General features: G+C 49.6%; 1 protein-coding gene across 4 annotated transcripts in view; it reads right to left on the reverse strand.

Annotated features, from left to right (window-relative positions):
• Window positions 1–5,265, reverse strand: part of NRP2 (neuropilin 2) — an 88,686-nt gene extending 83,421 nt beyond the window's left edge. For all 4 annotated transcript variants that reach the window (XM_054277658.1, XM_054277657.1, XM_054277660.1 and 1 more), the window contains exon 1: window positions 5,060–5,265. In XM_054277658.1, coding sequence (XP_054133633.1) covers window positions 5,060–5,132 — 73 coding nt within the window. In that variant the 5' untranslated portion in view covers window positions 5,133–5,265. The remainder of the gene's footprint in view (window positions 1–5,059) is intronic.
• Between the last annotated feature and the right edge of the window lie 10,533 nt (window positions 5,266–15,798).

Raw genomic sequence — 15,798 nt, forward strand, 5'->3', positions numbered from 1 at the left:
ACTCGTTCAAGGGCCATGGAGACAAGAGACATTTCTAGTTGAACACATGGAAAAAAGATTCCCCTAGGATTCCTCTCTAAAGAGCTTCAGGCTTGATGAAAGGTGTTCAATGCCTCTGAAATACTAATTAGTATTATTATTACAAAAATTCCAACAAGAAGAAAAAGCTTATCTCATCTCTCATCTCCCCCACACCCTCCCAGCTTCCTCACACCTTTTGAACTCATCTGTCAGAGTCCATTCTGAAACTGAATCCTTTTTTCCCCATCAGGCAGTGGCAGTTTACCCCTGACTCTTTCCCACAGCAGCTGGCAGAGCCTCTCAATCTCACAACACCCCTGGCTTGGCCCTCCCTCCCAGAGGCCCTGCTGGAGCCTCAGAGCACAATGCAGAGCCTTGGCTGCAAAGAGCCCAGCCCCACGGATGGGAGAGGAGGGGAGCAGCCCCTCCTGAGACACTCACAGAGCCCTGCCATGGGTCCCCCCATGCACGCTGCTGAGCAGCAGTGCTTCAGCCTTTGGTGCTGGTGGTGAGGCTCAGCAGCAGCTGGATTTGAGCACGCTGTCAAAGTTATTGCACATTCTGCTGAGTGTCTTAAACACATTGTTACCTGCTGGGCACATATTCAGCAGTCAAACAGGAGGGAGGAAAGCTGCAGTGAGCTTGGGGTGTGCACGAGGGTGAAAGTTGTCAAGGGCCTCTGGGTTTGTGAGGGATGGCACAGAGAAGGGATGGATGCAGAAGTGTGCATGTGTGGCAGCAGCAGGGCTGGTGTGGCTCTGTGTGTAAGAGGAAAGGTAGAGATCTGTGTGCCTGTGAAGAGAGAGGAGGAATCAGGGAGATTATAAGTGTATGTGTCTACATGCAGAAGGGGTTTTCCTCCTTCCTCTTTCTGCATGCGTTCCTTTAAAAAAAGGGGGTTCAAAGAAGCCTTTCAATAAAACATAAGCAGCATAAAAGGAGAGCATCCTTTTGGCTTCACCATCTTCCTAGAAGGGACATAGAAAAGGGCAAGCATTCAAGCCTTACACAGACAGCATTTCACAGCGACTGGGTGACCCCCCCAGAACAGCTGGGCAGATGTCTTGCCTTTGTCTCAAGTGCACAGGGAGAAATGAGGGTAGGTTTCAAAGACCTGGAGCCCAGTACTTTATCTCTGGAGCCCATTTTTGTTGATTCATCAAGTATGAAGACAGGGGAAGACACAGTCAGACAGAAAGTCCTTACAGCTATCCACCCCTGCAAGTTATACTTCAGGCTATTTTGCATGCCAACCTGTTGCTTGTACCCCTTTTCCCAAACTGCTTGGGAAGAGGTCACCTCACCAAGGCTGTAGGTGGAGCCCAGCCTCCCAGCATTACTCTAGCTGTCCTCCCTGATTCACGGGCACCACTTGCACATAGAAAGGGCTACACATCCAAGTGGGGATTTCGAGTGTTTGGCCCCGTGCCTGGTGACCTCGTGCTGACAAACCTCTCCTCCGTGTCTGAGTTTGTGTCTTTTCACTGCACAGGCATCAAGCCTGGCTCAGGATCCGGCCTTCCGAGCTGCGCTTTGGCTCAGGCAGGGAGCAGGCTGACCCTTTGATTCTGAGTGTGATTAAACCCATGCTACTGTAGCGCTAAGCCGTGTGCAACACTGTTAGCAACAGCCCTGATTTATGTTGTTGCTAGTATTGCGGTTTCCACCAGGGTGTAGACAGGGATTTCGAAAATAGCCCAGCTACCTCTTTGTCTGTGTGTGTGTGTATTATAATTAGAAATGTGTCAAAGGGCTGTTACAGAGTGAGGATGGAGCTGGAAACGTTCACACCCCACTTCTGCCCCCACCCCTGTGCTGACACCATCGGCCCCAGTTTGGGTGTGTGCAGGCACATCAGCTCTCCGCACTTCCCGGATTAGACAACTGTATTCCCAAGGCTCCGTGGGGGCACGGTGGTGGTGACTTCACTACACAATGGAGAACAAGTTTAACAGCTTCCAGTTTGCTCTCAGGTTGCTGCAATCTGCCCCCACCACTGTGGCTAAATGACAACTTTTTTCTATTTTGATTTCAGATAGGATCACGGGTCTCAGATGTAGACAATTTATTTTCCTAGCACAGCTGGTCTGTCAGAGGTCATATAATTTGGCAGCAATCCCAGTGCTTAAAAATTAATTTTTCCTTATTAATACAACTGGGGGTCCCACAGGATAGGATCCCAGCCTTATCTGAACCTGACAGCTTCCTAAACCCCATGAAGGATGCTTTCTCCTCTCAAGCTATCTGCAGTACAAGGCCACCATGTCCTGGTGCCTGGCAGCGCTGGAGGTTTCTGCTAGGAAACCAACCACCCGCCTGCCGGGATGGGAAGTGCTGCCTGCTCCAGCCCAGCAAAGTGGGGGCTTTCTCTTTTTAACCTTCTAAAGCCACACACAAGGTACCAAACACAGAGAAGATACTGGGAAGGAGGATGGGGACAGGGAGGCAGAAAGAGCAAGGCAGGGAGATGGGAAGCACCTCCATAGAGCCTTCTGGGACCAACATGCATGCCTGTCACGCCAAACACCACACACCATGATTTTCTGTAGCAGTAAAACTAGGAAAACAAAATGCAGCATCCTAACCGGGATCAGAGCCCCCCACCAAGCTTGTATCAGTGGTTTTCAGTGATGCTTCAACAACTATCTGATTCCTAGTCTAAAAAAGCTTTTGTTTCCAGTATGAGCCGAGTTAACAGCACACAGGCATAAGGCACTACACTCAGTGTTGTGTGGGTGTGTGTGTGCATGTTTGTATGTGTGGCCGTGCGCTTGCTTGGCAGCAGTTTGTTTTGGTCCCCCTCCCCACCTTGCTACATCTCCTAAGTCACTACTAAAAATAATAGCTTTTAAGTAAACTGTTTTGAAGGCTTCAGAGTGAGCTTTGCTCAGAGCTGCATAAACATCATCTGAACGGCTCAGTACTTGGGTCACTCAAATCTGTTACTTTCTTACTTCATTGCTTTTTACGGGAAGATGAAAAACACACAGCCATCCAACCTTCAGATTTATCTTCACGGGTCTCCCACCCACTCTCCTCCATGGTTATCTCAGGGTTTGCTTGGCGACATACAAATTGGCAGCTGCACTGTTTATCTCTTACTGTAGAAATATTGCATGAGGGTTTTTTTCCATGTGGATTATCATATTATTGTCTATTAAAAACGTCTCCCCTCTCTACTAACCTCCCTTAGGGAACCTAAAGAGGGACTTCCGTAATGGGGGAAGGCTTTCAGATACACCAGACTGAAACATAAATCCATCTACCTCTGGCATGTTTCCCTTACTAGGCTGGCTAATTTACTGAAGCTGAGTGTAGCCTGATCGAGGTTTGCATCCCATTACCCCGTACCTTCGCTCACTGTGCTGGCAATAAAGTCATTTGACCGGACTTGCAGCCACACATCATCATCTCGGCAAACCACCGCTGGTGTCGGCCACAGAGAGACAACTTCCTTGCTGGTTCTAACACCATGTGATGCTCTGCTTAGCCGGGAAAACCCCGCATTCAAACAAACACCGCTTACAGCGCCTGAATGGCCTGAGAGACACGGTTTGCTCAAACCTCCTCCTAGCTAACAGTCCTGATGCCGAGCTCACTCCAGGATAGAAGGGGGTGAGCACATGGACACAGGCACACACTCGGGCTCAGCGGCCACAGAGATCGCAAGCAGACTGGCCAGTGCACCCTGAGGAGCCAGCCTCAGGGTACAGCCCGATCTGCCACAGCACAAAACCTGCTCCAGGGGATCAGACACTGCTTCTGCAACGGGGTTCATCTGAAAAGACTGTTGCACTCAGCAAGGGCCTCCCAGGACACTGCCCTTTCTCTTCATCCCATCAAGTGCCTATTCTCTTTCCTGCTTGAACAAAAGATGGGATTTTTTTTTTCCCTTTCCTTTATAACCCGTAAGGAAGGAGGTGATGCCAACCAGCAGCTGAATGTTTATCGGCAGTGTCTGTGCTTCGAGCTGCAAAAGAGAGGGATTTTCTCAGGGATCAGAGACTCTCTCACTTCCCCTTTTCAAGGGGAAGCTGGATGGCCACACAGCTCCGGGGCAGGAGAAGGGAGAATGTACTCTGCCATCATCTAACGCTGCTCGGGTCAGACCGCAGCTCAGGGCCCTGAGCCATGTCCCGAGGCCCCGACTAACGGGAAGGCAAAGCCACAGCGCAGCAGCTGCCGGCTTGGCACTACCGTTCTGCCAAGCAGCTCCTGAGCACAGAGAGAGCACTGGACGGGAGATCCTTTTCCTCCAGAGACTGTTCCAGATAGGGACCCTGTTGCCCCCACTAGCGAGATTCAAACCCAGTGTCCGGGGAGCATAGGGCCCAGCGTCAGCCTGCCCCACTCCTGTCTCCATGCCGAAGCACCACAAAGACGGGTTTCATCCCGGCACCTCCTGACAGTCCAGCCTAGCCCGTCAGCGAGGAGCAGAAAAAGACACTCGCGTCCCGATACATGAACCCTCCTTGTCCCGGGACAGCCCAGCGTTTGCGAAGTGCGTACAGGTCCCGCACGTACCGCGGGCAGCCTTTCCTGAGGGTGCCGCCGCCACCGCAGCGCTTCGTCCGCTCCCAGCTCTGCACGGCCCCAGCTGCCTGCTCCCGCCAGACAATTTTAATTTCTCACCTAAAGTTTCCCGAGGTTGCAACCGGCGCGGGGCCGCGGACATTCGGACGCGGGTGTTCGACATGTGGCTGGTCCCTAACGCTTGCCCTCCCTTCCCCGCAGCTCCCCAAAAAACCAGCACGCAACTTTCCAGTGCGGCTCCATCCCCTCGCCCCTCCACGCCGGGCGCTGGGAGCCGCGCGGCTGCAAGCGCTGCGCTCCTTGCCGGGGGTGCGCCATCCCCGCCCCGACACACGCATGAGCCCCTCCAAAACCCGTGCTGCGAAAGCTGCGTGGCGCGGCCGATCGCTCATGCATTCCCTAAATTTATTCCCACGCAAAGCATCTATGCGTGAGACCGGGACCGCGCCCGGGAACCCGAAAGTTGGGCGGACGGGGACATCCCCTGTTCCTGAGGGCGCCTTACCTGTCTCCGCTGTGGCTCCGGAGCCGGGCAAGCACAGCCCTAGAAATCCCCAGGCGAGAAGAAACGTATCCATCCTCCGGAACAAATTATAAAAAAACCCGAAACCCACAACGCAAGACCCGAGGCTGCGGAGCCGGGCTTCGCCTCCCTACCCCGGGGGCGCCGCGCCCCGTGTGGGCGCCCCACTCGCGACCAGCTCCGGCGGGGCTCAGCGAGGGGCGGCGGCGTTCCCCGCACCGGGGCTGCGGGGCGGGCGGTGCCGGCGGAGCGCCTCTCCCTTAGGGCGACCCGCGGGGCCGGCGCCTCGGCATCCCCCGGGGCGCGGCGGCGGTGGTGCGGGCTGGGGCGCCGTCTGCGCCTCCTCTCCCTCCCCGCCGGCGCCTCGCAGCCTTTTCAGGCAGGGCGGCATGTGGCTGTCAGCGCCGAGCGCCGGCACCGCCCCCCGCGCCCCCCCGCCCGCCCGCGCACCGCCCCGCGCACCGCGCCGCCCCGCGCCCCGCCCCGCCCGCCCCGCCCGTGGGCAGCGCGGGGGCCGGGGCTGCGCGGGGGCCGGGGCAGCGCGGGAGCGGAGTGGCCCCGCGGAGCCGCCCCGCGGAGCCGGGCGCGCCCCAGCCGCGCTGCCGTGCCGCGGGTCCGGCCGGCCCCCGCCCGGGCGCCGACGGCCCCGCAGCGCGGGCAGGAACCAAACCCGATGGAAATAACGGCAAAAGAGTCGGCTGTGCGAAGGGAGACACCCAGAAATTGTCGGATGGGGGAGCATCAGGACAAGGATTGTCCCTGCTCGTGGGCTTCCGCCGCTGCCGGCCGAGACCCAGAAGCGCCGAGCCTCGACCAGAGCCGCCTGCGAGAGCGGAGCGAGGCAGCGGGAAGCGCACGCTGCCTCGCTCCTGGCACCCACGGTGCGGTGCAAAGGTTTCTACAAGGGACACATGCAAACCCCCTCCGGGACTGCGCCACAGTTGACTTCCACGCTCCAAACCCGTTTTCTCCGAGATGCTCTTTAAAAACACAAACTGAGAGCAGCATTCACAGTCATCCTAGCAGTGCTCCTAAAGTTTCGCCTTTGCCTTGAGAGGGTGGGGAGTCTCTGCCCAAGCTGGAACTGTTGGGACCATGAGTTTACTTGTTGCTTATATTCACCGACCACAACAGGCTTAAAAGCTGGTATCTGGCAAACTGGGGCTAACTCACACCTCCATCCTCTTTGAGAGGTGAAATTTCAAAGCGAGTGAAAATAGCCCTAAAACCCTGCACCAAAAAGCTATTTAAAAACAATTCCTTTATGTTGTTGATGAGTCCCTAGATTTTAGATTCCAACTTCCAAACAAACAGTATACAAAACTATTAAAGCTATATTATCTCATTTTTTTGAAGTTGGTAATTAGTGAAAAGATACTGGCATGTGGCAGAAGTGAGATACATCATTGTGTGGGTGAGAGGGAAAGTAAGAACATTTCACTGGTATTCATTTAGGGTGATGAGACTAATTATTTTGTACTCTGCTGTCTATCAGTTACGAGTAGCATTACCAGCTCACGTCAATGAAATCACGATGCCAACCTGTTTAAGCACATTCACACAACACAAACGCTTAGAGTTCCTCTGAGGCCAGTGGAAGTTCATTGACAGCAACAGATTTGGCCTGACAGATAGATCTGATATTTCAGCCGCTACCCTGAGGGCTGTAGCATCCTTCTTCCTTCTGTGTGTTTTGATACCTGATTTTGTATCTTCTGTGGCTCAAACGTGCTCCAAAACCCGCTGAAGTCAATGCAAAGCCAGTGGCAACAGAGTCTCCTGTATTTTTATTGTATTTTGATGTGGAATTATGCAACTATTATTTACTACTCGCTTATAGTTAGACTACTATCAAGCTAGCGAAGTGTGATTTTTTGCGTGTATAAATAGCCCTTGCAAAACATAACACAGATATCAGAGTGTAATATAAACCCACAGCATGAATCATTCCTTTCTTAAGACATGCATGGAAAAGGAAGAGGTTACCAAGCCCTAATCAGAGACAGCCCCATCTCATGTACCATATGGCACAGGGGCAATTTTTCCTCCATTATGTTCCGTTTCCACTGGTTAAGGTCAATAGAAGAGGGCAAACAAAACCTTGAACTGATAACAGCTCTGATCTGTTACTGAATGAAGAGAAGATAACCCCAGGAAAGAAAATGGTGATGGGAAATGAAGTTACCTGCTGCTCCACAGAGGTTTCTCTCAGCTGCTTTTCAATTGCTCTCCACAAATCCAGCCCTGTGTTTAGTGTCAGATCTTGAGTCTCCTCTCCCCAACATGCCACTGTCACGAGAAAAGAAAGGCACAACTAAAGAACCAGGCAGCACTACTGTAGTTTCTACCACTGCAAGTGTTCAGGACAGGATGATAATAAAGCTGGTGATACCTATTACTCCAGCTCAGGTAGAAGAATGTCAAAAATACTTATTTTGGGAGCATGTAATACTCTGACCCTCTCTCAGGTTTGAAGGCACTGAGCACAAGGTGATGCTATGTACCATAAGCTTACCTCTGCCTGTTTCCAGGGCAGTTGCTGCTGCTGCTGCTGCTGCTGTGGGTATTGCTCTGTGCCCCAAGGGAAGCTGGACCTCATCAACTCTCCATGCTGGGAAGTCCTGATTCTGCCAAAGGGCTCAGGGCTCTGCTCAGTCCTCCTGTGCGTTTTTAAAACCCACAAATAAGCACTCACCAAACCCATTGGGAACTGCAGCGTTTTTCCATGTCTGCATGTCAGAAATATCCACAAAACCTCACTGAAAATGAGACAATATGTAATTTAATGGTACTGTAATATTTAACGTACCATCTGCATTAAATTTGGTTGAAGGAATTTTGCAGCCCAAGCATTAGTCAGAGCTGTGATGCAGTGAAATTTCCCCCATCTCTCCTCCCCTCCAGCAGAAAGCCTCCTCAGACACTGCCTAGTTCCCTGCTGCTGACCTGAGGGCCTGTGTACCTAGGGTTTTCCCTGGCACTCTGCAGATCTGCTCTTCTCCTCCCTCTAATTGCAGCTCCTTTTAAACATTGATCATGCAGCCTCATTTATTTTCAATCACAGCTTCCTCTTTCTAAATGAGTCCTCCTCTCCCCATGAACTGACCATCAGGAGGTATCTGTAACGCAGGAAATCCCCAAGTTTTTCCTTAGAGCCTTTCTCAAGCCTGCTTTAAAAGAAAATAAAATTCAAACCAAGGCATCATGTATTCCTGTAACCTTCTCTGGGCTCCAGAGTAGTTGGACAAACAGGGTGTCTCCCCCAGTTTTATGTCAAAACATACTATTTCCAATGCAGATCTTGACAGCCTTCCAGAGAAAACAACACGGCAGGACTGAAAGAGGGTTAGGAATGAGAGAGGGGAAAAATGATACCCAGCCTAGATAAAACCATAAGTATTGTCAGTCAGCAGGAGAGCAGGGACTCAAACATTTTTGGCAGGGTATCCAAGGAGCGGGAGCGCAGGGCATGGGGGCAGACGGTGTGGGTTGTCTCCCAGTTCCTCACAGAAATGCAGACTTCTTGTTGCACTTTTCCTCCTCCAGACAGTGCTTTGAGATCCTGAGCTAAAAAGCTCTAAGTGCATAATATAAAATGTTTTTATTAGTCTATCAGGTGCACGATTAAGAGATCTCATTTTATAGCCACAAATAGCTGATAATTACCTTAGCATCCCATTAGCTGTAGCCTTCAACCAGACTGTTTGCTGGGGAATTTGTCCATACTCAAAAGAGCAGGCCACTACCACAACTTGGACAAAGCAGTTTGGCACATTGCATTCAAGCCCATAAACTTTCAGTCTAGAGGTGGCTTAATTAGCAAGCTGGCCTGTTAATTTTTCATGGGGAGTACCACGTCTGCTAATCTGCTGAGCAGCGGCTGCAGAGCAAGCCCAGAGGCTGCCCCTTCAGCTCTCGGGGGCTGTAGCAGGCAAGTCCTTGCTCATCCCATTACTGCCATCCCACCCCACTCCTGCCCTGATATTGCCCACTCACCCTGTAATTGCTCACTTCCTTCTAACATGTCCCCCCCATTTTTGCAGCTGCCAGCCTATCTTCCTGGCGGCAGAGAGCTGCTTTCTCTCCCTGCCTCTCCTGCACACGGATATTTGTCACAGGGGGAGCACTGCTGGCGTGCAGCTCTCCCTCTGCCCGGCTGTGGTGTGGCCTGAAGCTCAGGCGGCCCCACGGGTCCTGGGCCAGCACTGCCCTGCTGCGGTGCCAGGAGCTCTGGGCCTGGAGAGTACGGAAGCAGCACTGACTGCTGCAGGGGAAATGAGGGGAGTGCCGAGGCAGCCTGGAAAGGAGAAATGAGATGAAGGAGGGAAAAAAGCAGAGGTAAAAGAAGAGTGGAGAAGGGGAGATGTGAAAGAAACAAAGATACAGAACAAGGGGATGGGGGGGGGGGGGGGGGGAAATGCATAAACAGGAAACAGGGAGGAAGAAAAACAGGGGAGTTAAAATCCATCGTGGGATTAGCAGAGAGAGGGAGGGCGATTCCTGCCGGCTCAGGAGGTGCTGAGCCACGGGAGGGGTGCAGAGGTGCTGCTGGGGGCCTGCTCCGTGCAGCAGACTGTGCGGGGGGGCAGTGGCACTGACACGGGGGAGGAAAGACCCTGCATCTTTAGAGTTAATAAAGAAAGCTTTCAGACCTCAGCAAGCTGACTAAATTAGGCAGAATATAAAGGTGCTGTATTATTTCTCAATACAGCAGTGGTATGAAAGGAGGCAGTGGGTTCTTTTGAAGCAGATGCTGTGTAATCCTGGGCTTTCAGGTATACTTCAACCAAATGCTCTCTCGGTTTCCGCAGGTTAACTTCATTAAAGGCTCCATCTACCACTTTAATGTTCACTGAAATCCCACTGGGTGGGTATATTAGGCAGAAATAACCCCCACAAGATGATTGCATGCTGTTGTTTGGCACAGTGAATGGACCTGGAAGAGAAAATGGAGGAGGGGAGGGGGGCACACAGTGACCCAGGCTGGAAGGACAGATCCTGAATTGCTGTAGTGTAGCAGCAGGCATGTCGCTTTGCTAAGAGCATCAGAAGCCACTGCAGCAAAACCCCAAGCCTGAAGGGAGCCATCCCTCCTGACCCCATCTCTACATATAACCTACTTGGTTCCTCTCTGCTTTGGCATGCTCCTTCTCCAAACACTCACTGGTCCCCCAGCTTCTGAGGAGGCTGATGATTTCCACAGCTTCTCCTCAGTTGCAAAGGGACCATGGAGCTGTAAAGGCCATCTGTTCCTCCAACAGACCCTGTAATTTCTGTGGGCTTTGCTACTGTGAGCTTTGACTGGGGCTTGAGTATCTTACCCCACTGTAACTGTTGGGTGCAATTAAGACTCTTGAAAAAGCAAAAAGTTTCTAGTGTGAGGTGACTCTATATGTTGACCTGCTGAAAGCACCCAAAATGGCCCACTGACTGTGGTTCCTACCCACAGAGCAGTACATGGGCATTCTGGAGAAGCTCCACTTGGACTGCACTCCAGTTAGGGTCAACAGCAAATTTTCCATAGACAGCATTAGAGGGGCAGATTTGTGGACCTCTACCCACAAACCAAGGGCCTCATTTAAAGTCTTGCTGAAGCTGGTGCGAGTTCATCCATCACCTTCCCTGATGGCTGGATGTGACCCAAGTGGCTGAGCCCTGCAAAGCCAGCACGATGTCTTTTACAGTAAGTGCTGTCGTTGCCTTTGCTGGGCTTGCTTCCATGGTGTGTCACGGTCTGTAGTAAGCACTCACAGGGCTGTGTGCTCAGTGTTAGAAAGGGCCACCCCACCAGTCTTACTAAAACACCTCCTCAAAAATATACAAATTCTTAAACCAGCAAATCACTTGTACTCTCTCCTCCCCCCTTTTCCTGAAACTTGGCAAAAAGAAAAATTTCCTAGCACAGAAGCTATTTCTCTTTTCATATAAACAAAATGCCATTACCATGCTTTGGTTGTTGGCTTGATAGATTCTGGCAAGAAAAGGCATGCGTGTATTTTAAAGGGATTTCTCTTTTTCTTATCAGGGTTTAGCTTTTGACCTCACCCTTCTTCCCCCTCCCTCCCTCCCCATCCCAGGCACATTCCGGCGTGACTTCCGTGGTGGTACGTCACACAGCCCTCCCAGCAACTGGGGTTAGCAGTTAGCTCCCTCCAGCAGATAGCACATTCTTCTGGAGCACTGTCATGGGGGAAAGCCTTGAGCTGTGAAAGGTTTTCTTTCCCTTTTAATCTTTTATTTTCTTTGATGTTCATTTTAAAATAAATTATTGTGCCTTGTATTTATTATAGTACCTGGCTGTGCAAGGACCAGGACCTCTCTTCTGTCCAAACACAGACTCAGAGACAGTTCTTGCCTCAAACAGTTTACAATCTGAAGAGACAAAGCAGACAAAAACCAAGAGCCAGATACAACATGGATGACAAGCCGGAGGATTACTTTAGCATTTAGTTAAGTTGTAAACTGTTGAGGGAGAGATTGCCATTTGACTATGCCTGTGCAATATCAGAAGTAGGAACTTCTGATGCTGCTGAATTGTTGTTTGGAGATGGTTTTTTAACACAGAACACTTAGGTCAGTATGTCAAGGGAACCATTGCTTTTCACTTGACTTCACCTAGCATACATCAGTGACCTCAAAAAGCAATCTCATAACAGAAAAAGCCATGCATAATCTGCTAATAAAAGACAGATCAGAACAGATCTAGAGGATCCCAGCTGATAGCTGTAAGCCATGCTGAGCTATGTTTTCACCACAGCCAAACACTCCTGTGCTCTGAGAGCATTTCAAAACATGTCTGGCACAGAGCTTATGTACATGCTTCCTCTCCTCCAAAGTTCTTAGTGGCACTATGGTCTTGCTGGAGACAGCTGTGCTGGATGTATCAGGCTGAAGATCATCTTCATAATCCTCTCTTTGACATAAGTGCACATCTCAAGTCAGACCTCGCATTTATGCCACTTCCTAGACAAGAAATCCATAATCTTGGGGGAGCCCTACTCTGCTTCCCTTCCCTTTCTGTGAATGTTTGGTGTCACAGTCATCACCCTTTCCTTCTAGGGATGGGGCTGCTTCCTTATCATTGCAGAGTAGGTATTTTTTTCCCAAGAGGGTCACTCCTCTCTCCTCAGGATCCTTCACACAGACCCTAATGATTTTTTAGCGCAACTTCGTCTGGAAATCAATGGTGCTAAGGCTGCTTCACAGTCAATAGGGTGGCCATGAAGTCCATGCCTCAAATAACTGCACCAAAGGATCCTCCGGGGAATTGGGACTGCAGAACAACAGTCAGGAAGGAGACAATTTTCTGGCCAGCTTCTACAGCAGGGCAGTGAAAACACTTCTGTGCTCAGCTGCCTTCACAGGACATTAGGAGCACGTGGCTCCTCTGCAAATTCAGGGTATGCTTCTCAGAAGTTCAAACCTAGGGCCTAGCAGCAAGAATCTGCTGAAGAGAAAAGGTGCACTAGAATAACTGTTATCAGGCACCCGGAAATGAGAGGTGGTTTTGTGGCCACGCAGCTTCAGATTTGGAGAGGCAGTGGGGTCTTTTGGTCATTCTGAGCTAGACAAGTGACACAAGAGCTCCCCAGTGTAATCCTGTGGATAGTGCCAGACCTTTACCATACTTTGTTTCCTTTCCATGTAAGAAAAATGGGACAGCTGATACCTTTTCCCTCCCACCCCTTGTCTGACTTTGCTTGATGTTGCACTCCTGACTGGTCTCTCCCCATGCACAGCACAGTGGATCCAGTGGTTACTGTAACAGACAATCCTCAGGTGCAGGTTTTTCTTTTGCCTCCTCAGTGTGCAGCATTTATCAGCATCAACCATGAGCCCAGCACAGTCAGGCTTCCCCTTGCTCTCAGCACCTGAGAGCATTTGGGTTCACAAACCTTGCTATTAATAATACATTGTGCAAAGTTGGTACAGAGCTCAAAGTTTTCCATGTGTGTGCTGCAGTTTGATTTTAACTGTGGGTATCATTATCATCAAAGAGACTGAGGAATGGCAGCTTTTAGTTAAACAAATGGAAAGCTTAGTATTTAGTTTCTTTTGCCACATTGTGATAGGAAAGAATAAAGGCTTTTAAATATATTTTACAGCTGCTGTTTCTTAAGTTTTTCTGTCTTACTATAATCTCTGTGGTTCTGACTGGGAAGATGTTGCAAAAGCTTTTTGTTTTTAAGGCTCCTATTGAAATAATACATATTTATTGTCTCATTCCTGAGTGTTTTGTTGTGATAGGAATTTCAGAGTGGGGGTGGTGGAGGGACAAGCTGTAAAGCATCAATAGTTGAGAGAGGATGTTGTGGATGACTAATGAGAGAGGGGGTCTAGATATCACACTGCTAGCAAAGTGTGAAGGAGAAGAGGTGTCTCCCTGGAAAGTGAGAAGACAGCTGGCAGAGGAGCCCATGACTCTTTGTAGGGAGTAGGGCAGAGGCAGAGCTGGGAAGGGGGAGCTGAAAGTGCCCAGCAAGGAAGCCAAGTGAGAGCAGAGACAATGCTAGAAAAGAGCAGTATGAAACTGTAGTCTTTGATGAGAAGAGCTGGACTCCTCCTACTGTGGCCACCAGAAATGAAAATCGATGAAGCAATTAGTTGTGTGAGCAATGGAACAAATGAATGCTGTTTTCCTAGAGGTGCTTAGCATGTGGCTGGATTCATGGATGTATAATAAAGGTCGAGCTCACGTCTTTCTGCCATGGTGGCACTAACGTAGTCCCTTTATCTCCCCAGCTGTTTTTGGAAATCTTGCCAGAGATTTATATTTCTGATAAAATGGTTCAAAAGTTGCTGTGGCAGCAGCAGAGAAACACGTGGTCTTATACCATATATAAGCCTCTTCCTTACACACTTAACTAAGTGTATATAGGTATATCCTAGCACTTGCAACACAGTGCTATCCCTAAGGGCTACAGTTAGTTTGGGAAAGCCATAGTGATTGCAATTACCCCCACTGTACATGACACAACACAGAAATAGTAGACCCATCGCAGGCAGAGCAGAGGTCCCCATGCTCCTCGCCACCACTCACCTCAATCTTAGATGCTCTAAGAAATATTTTGACCTTCCACCTGCTGAAAACATGAAAGCAGTGGCTTTGTCTTCCAAGTGCTCTTACATGTTTGAATCAAAGGTGCCCAGAGATGTCCATGTGAGATCCCGCCTTCTCTTGGCACAGTCCCCCAGCACAGCCACAGGTGGTTCTCACCCAGTGGAGACTGGTTACAGTGCTGGTACCAAACAGAAGGTGAGCAGCAGAGAAGCCCCATCTGTTAAACACATGAAAGGTGAATTGACGTGAGTTCAAGCCAAGTAGTGAAATGTAGCTGTGAATCCAAAAACTCTGTTCCAAAGAAACAAAGCCTCACTTTAAAATAAGTCCAAAAAAATCCCATCCTGCTTCTATTGAAGTCAATGGCAAAATTCCCACTGCTTTAACCAGGAACAGAATCAGGCCACTTCCAGACAGATTTACAGCCAACACATGCTGTAACGCTTGCATACTGCATGTGCTTACTTCTATTTCCAGCCATGTTAAAAAATTATAGCAAATGCCTATGGATTTGTGTGTATGAGTTATTGTGCTGCTAATGAGAGGAAGAATTACCCGAACATCGTTTAGATGGTCATCCGTTGCCAGCACAGATGAAATTGCTGGGTCACCCACTGGCCTCATATTGCTGTTCATCCCATTAGCATTTCCATTAGAATTATTGCAAAATGTAACTCTTTTTTTTTTCCTTTCCTTTTTTTTTTTTTTTTTTTTTTTTTGCGGATGTGGGGAGTGACACAGACTGTGTTTGCAATTAGTGCTGCTAAGAATTAGAGCTGGAGCCGAAGGCACAGTCCTGTGCCACACTGCAGCCACTAACATGACACTGCTCTGACAGGAACATTTCTGCTTAACTGGGGCAGTAGGAGAGGCTCTAAGTATAGAAACAGACATAAAATTACTCCTTCCAGCTGAAGGCCTCTACACATAATGCATACATGCTTGTGCACTAGAAAGCTTTGCCTAATTCATTCCCACATGCTCCATGCTTTGAATCCATCTGAACCCATTCCTCATAAATGCTAAGAAGTTTGGAAAAAAAAGATCTGTGTGAGGTTTAGACTGCTAAGTGCTGCCTGCAACCAGTGGGTTTCTCAGAAGCTGCCGTTTGCCAGTCTCTTTGGTAACTGGACCCCATATTCTTTGAAGCTATCATTACAAAAAAAAAGAATAAAATCATCTCATGGCTGAAGCCTCCCTCCCCTCACTCCTCCCACTTGGACAAAAACACCATCTATTGTTTTCCTGTAATTGATCAAGCATAAACATTCAGCTCTACAGTTTTACGACTAATCACTCTACTTCTAAGACACGTGTTTGCAGCTATGCAAGGCACCAGCTGCTGTCATTCCAATGGATATTAATTTATATTGTCTCCCACTCCCGTCCTCCCTGTGAGGATGCACAAAGGGAGTGGGGTGGTGGTGGGGGCTTTAGATGAAGACATCTGCTTGAAAGGCAGACAGTAGCCGTGCTGCCGAGATTGCACCTGGACTTTCACTGGGAAATCAGACACACTAGTTGCTTCCTAGCACTGCAGGCTTTGGTACTCACACAGGGCTTTGACTACAGTTATTTACTTATTTACCTGTCTCCAAGGGAAATGAAATGTCTGGACAGAGGGAGTGAGGCACATTTCAGAAGCAAAACAAAGCTGATT

The sequence above is a fragment of the Melozone crissalis genome, unplaced genomic scaffold, assembly GCF_028551555.1.
Source record: "Melozone crissalis strain CALT ecotype California unplaced genomic scaffold, PUWL_Pcris_2 ptg000023l_1, whole genome shotgun sequence".
Lineage (NCBI taxonomy): Eukaryota > Metazoa > Chordata > Aves > Passeriformes > Passerellidae > Melozone > Melozone crissalis.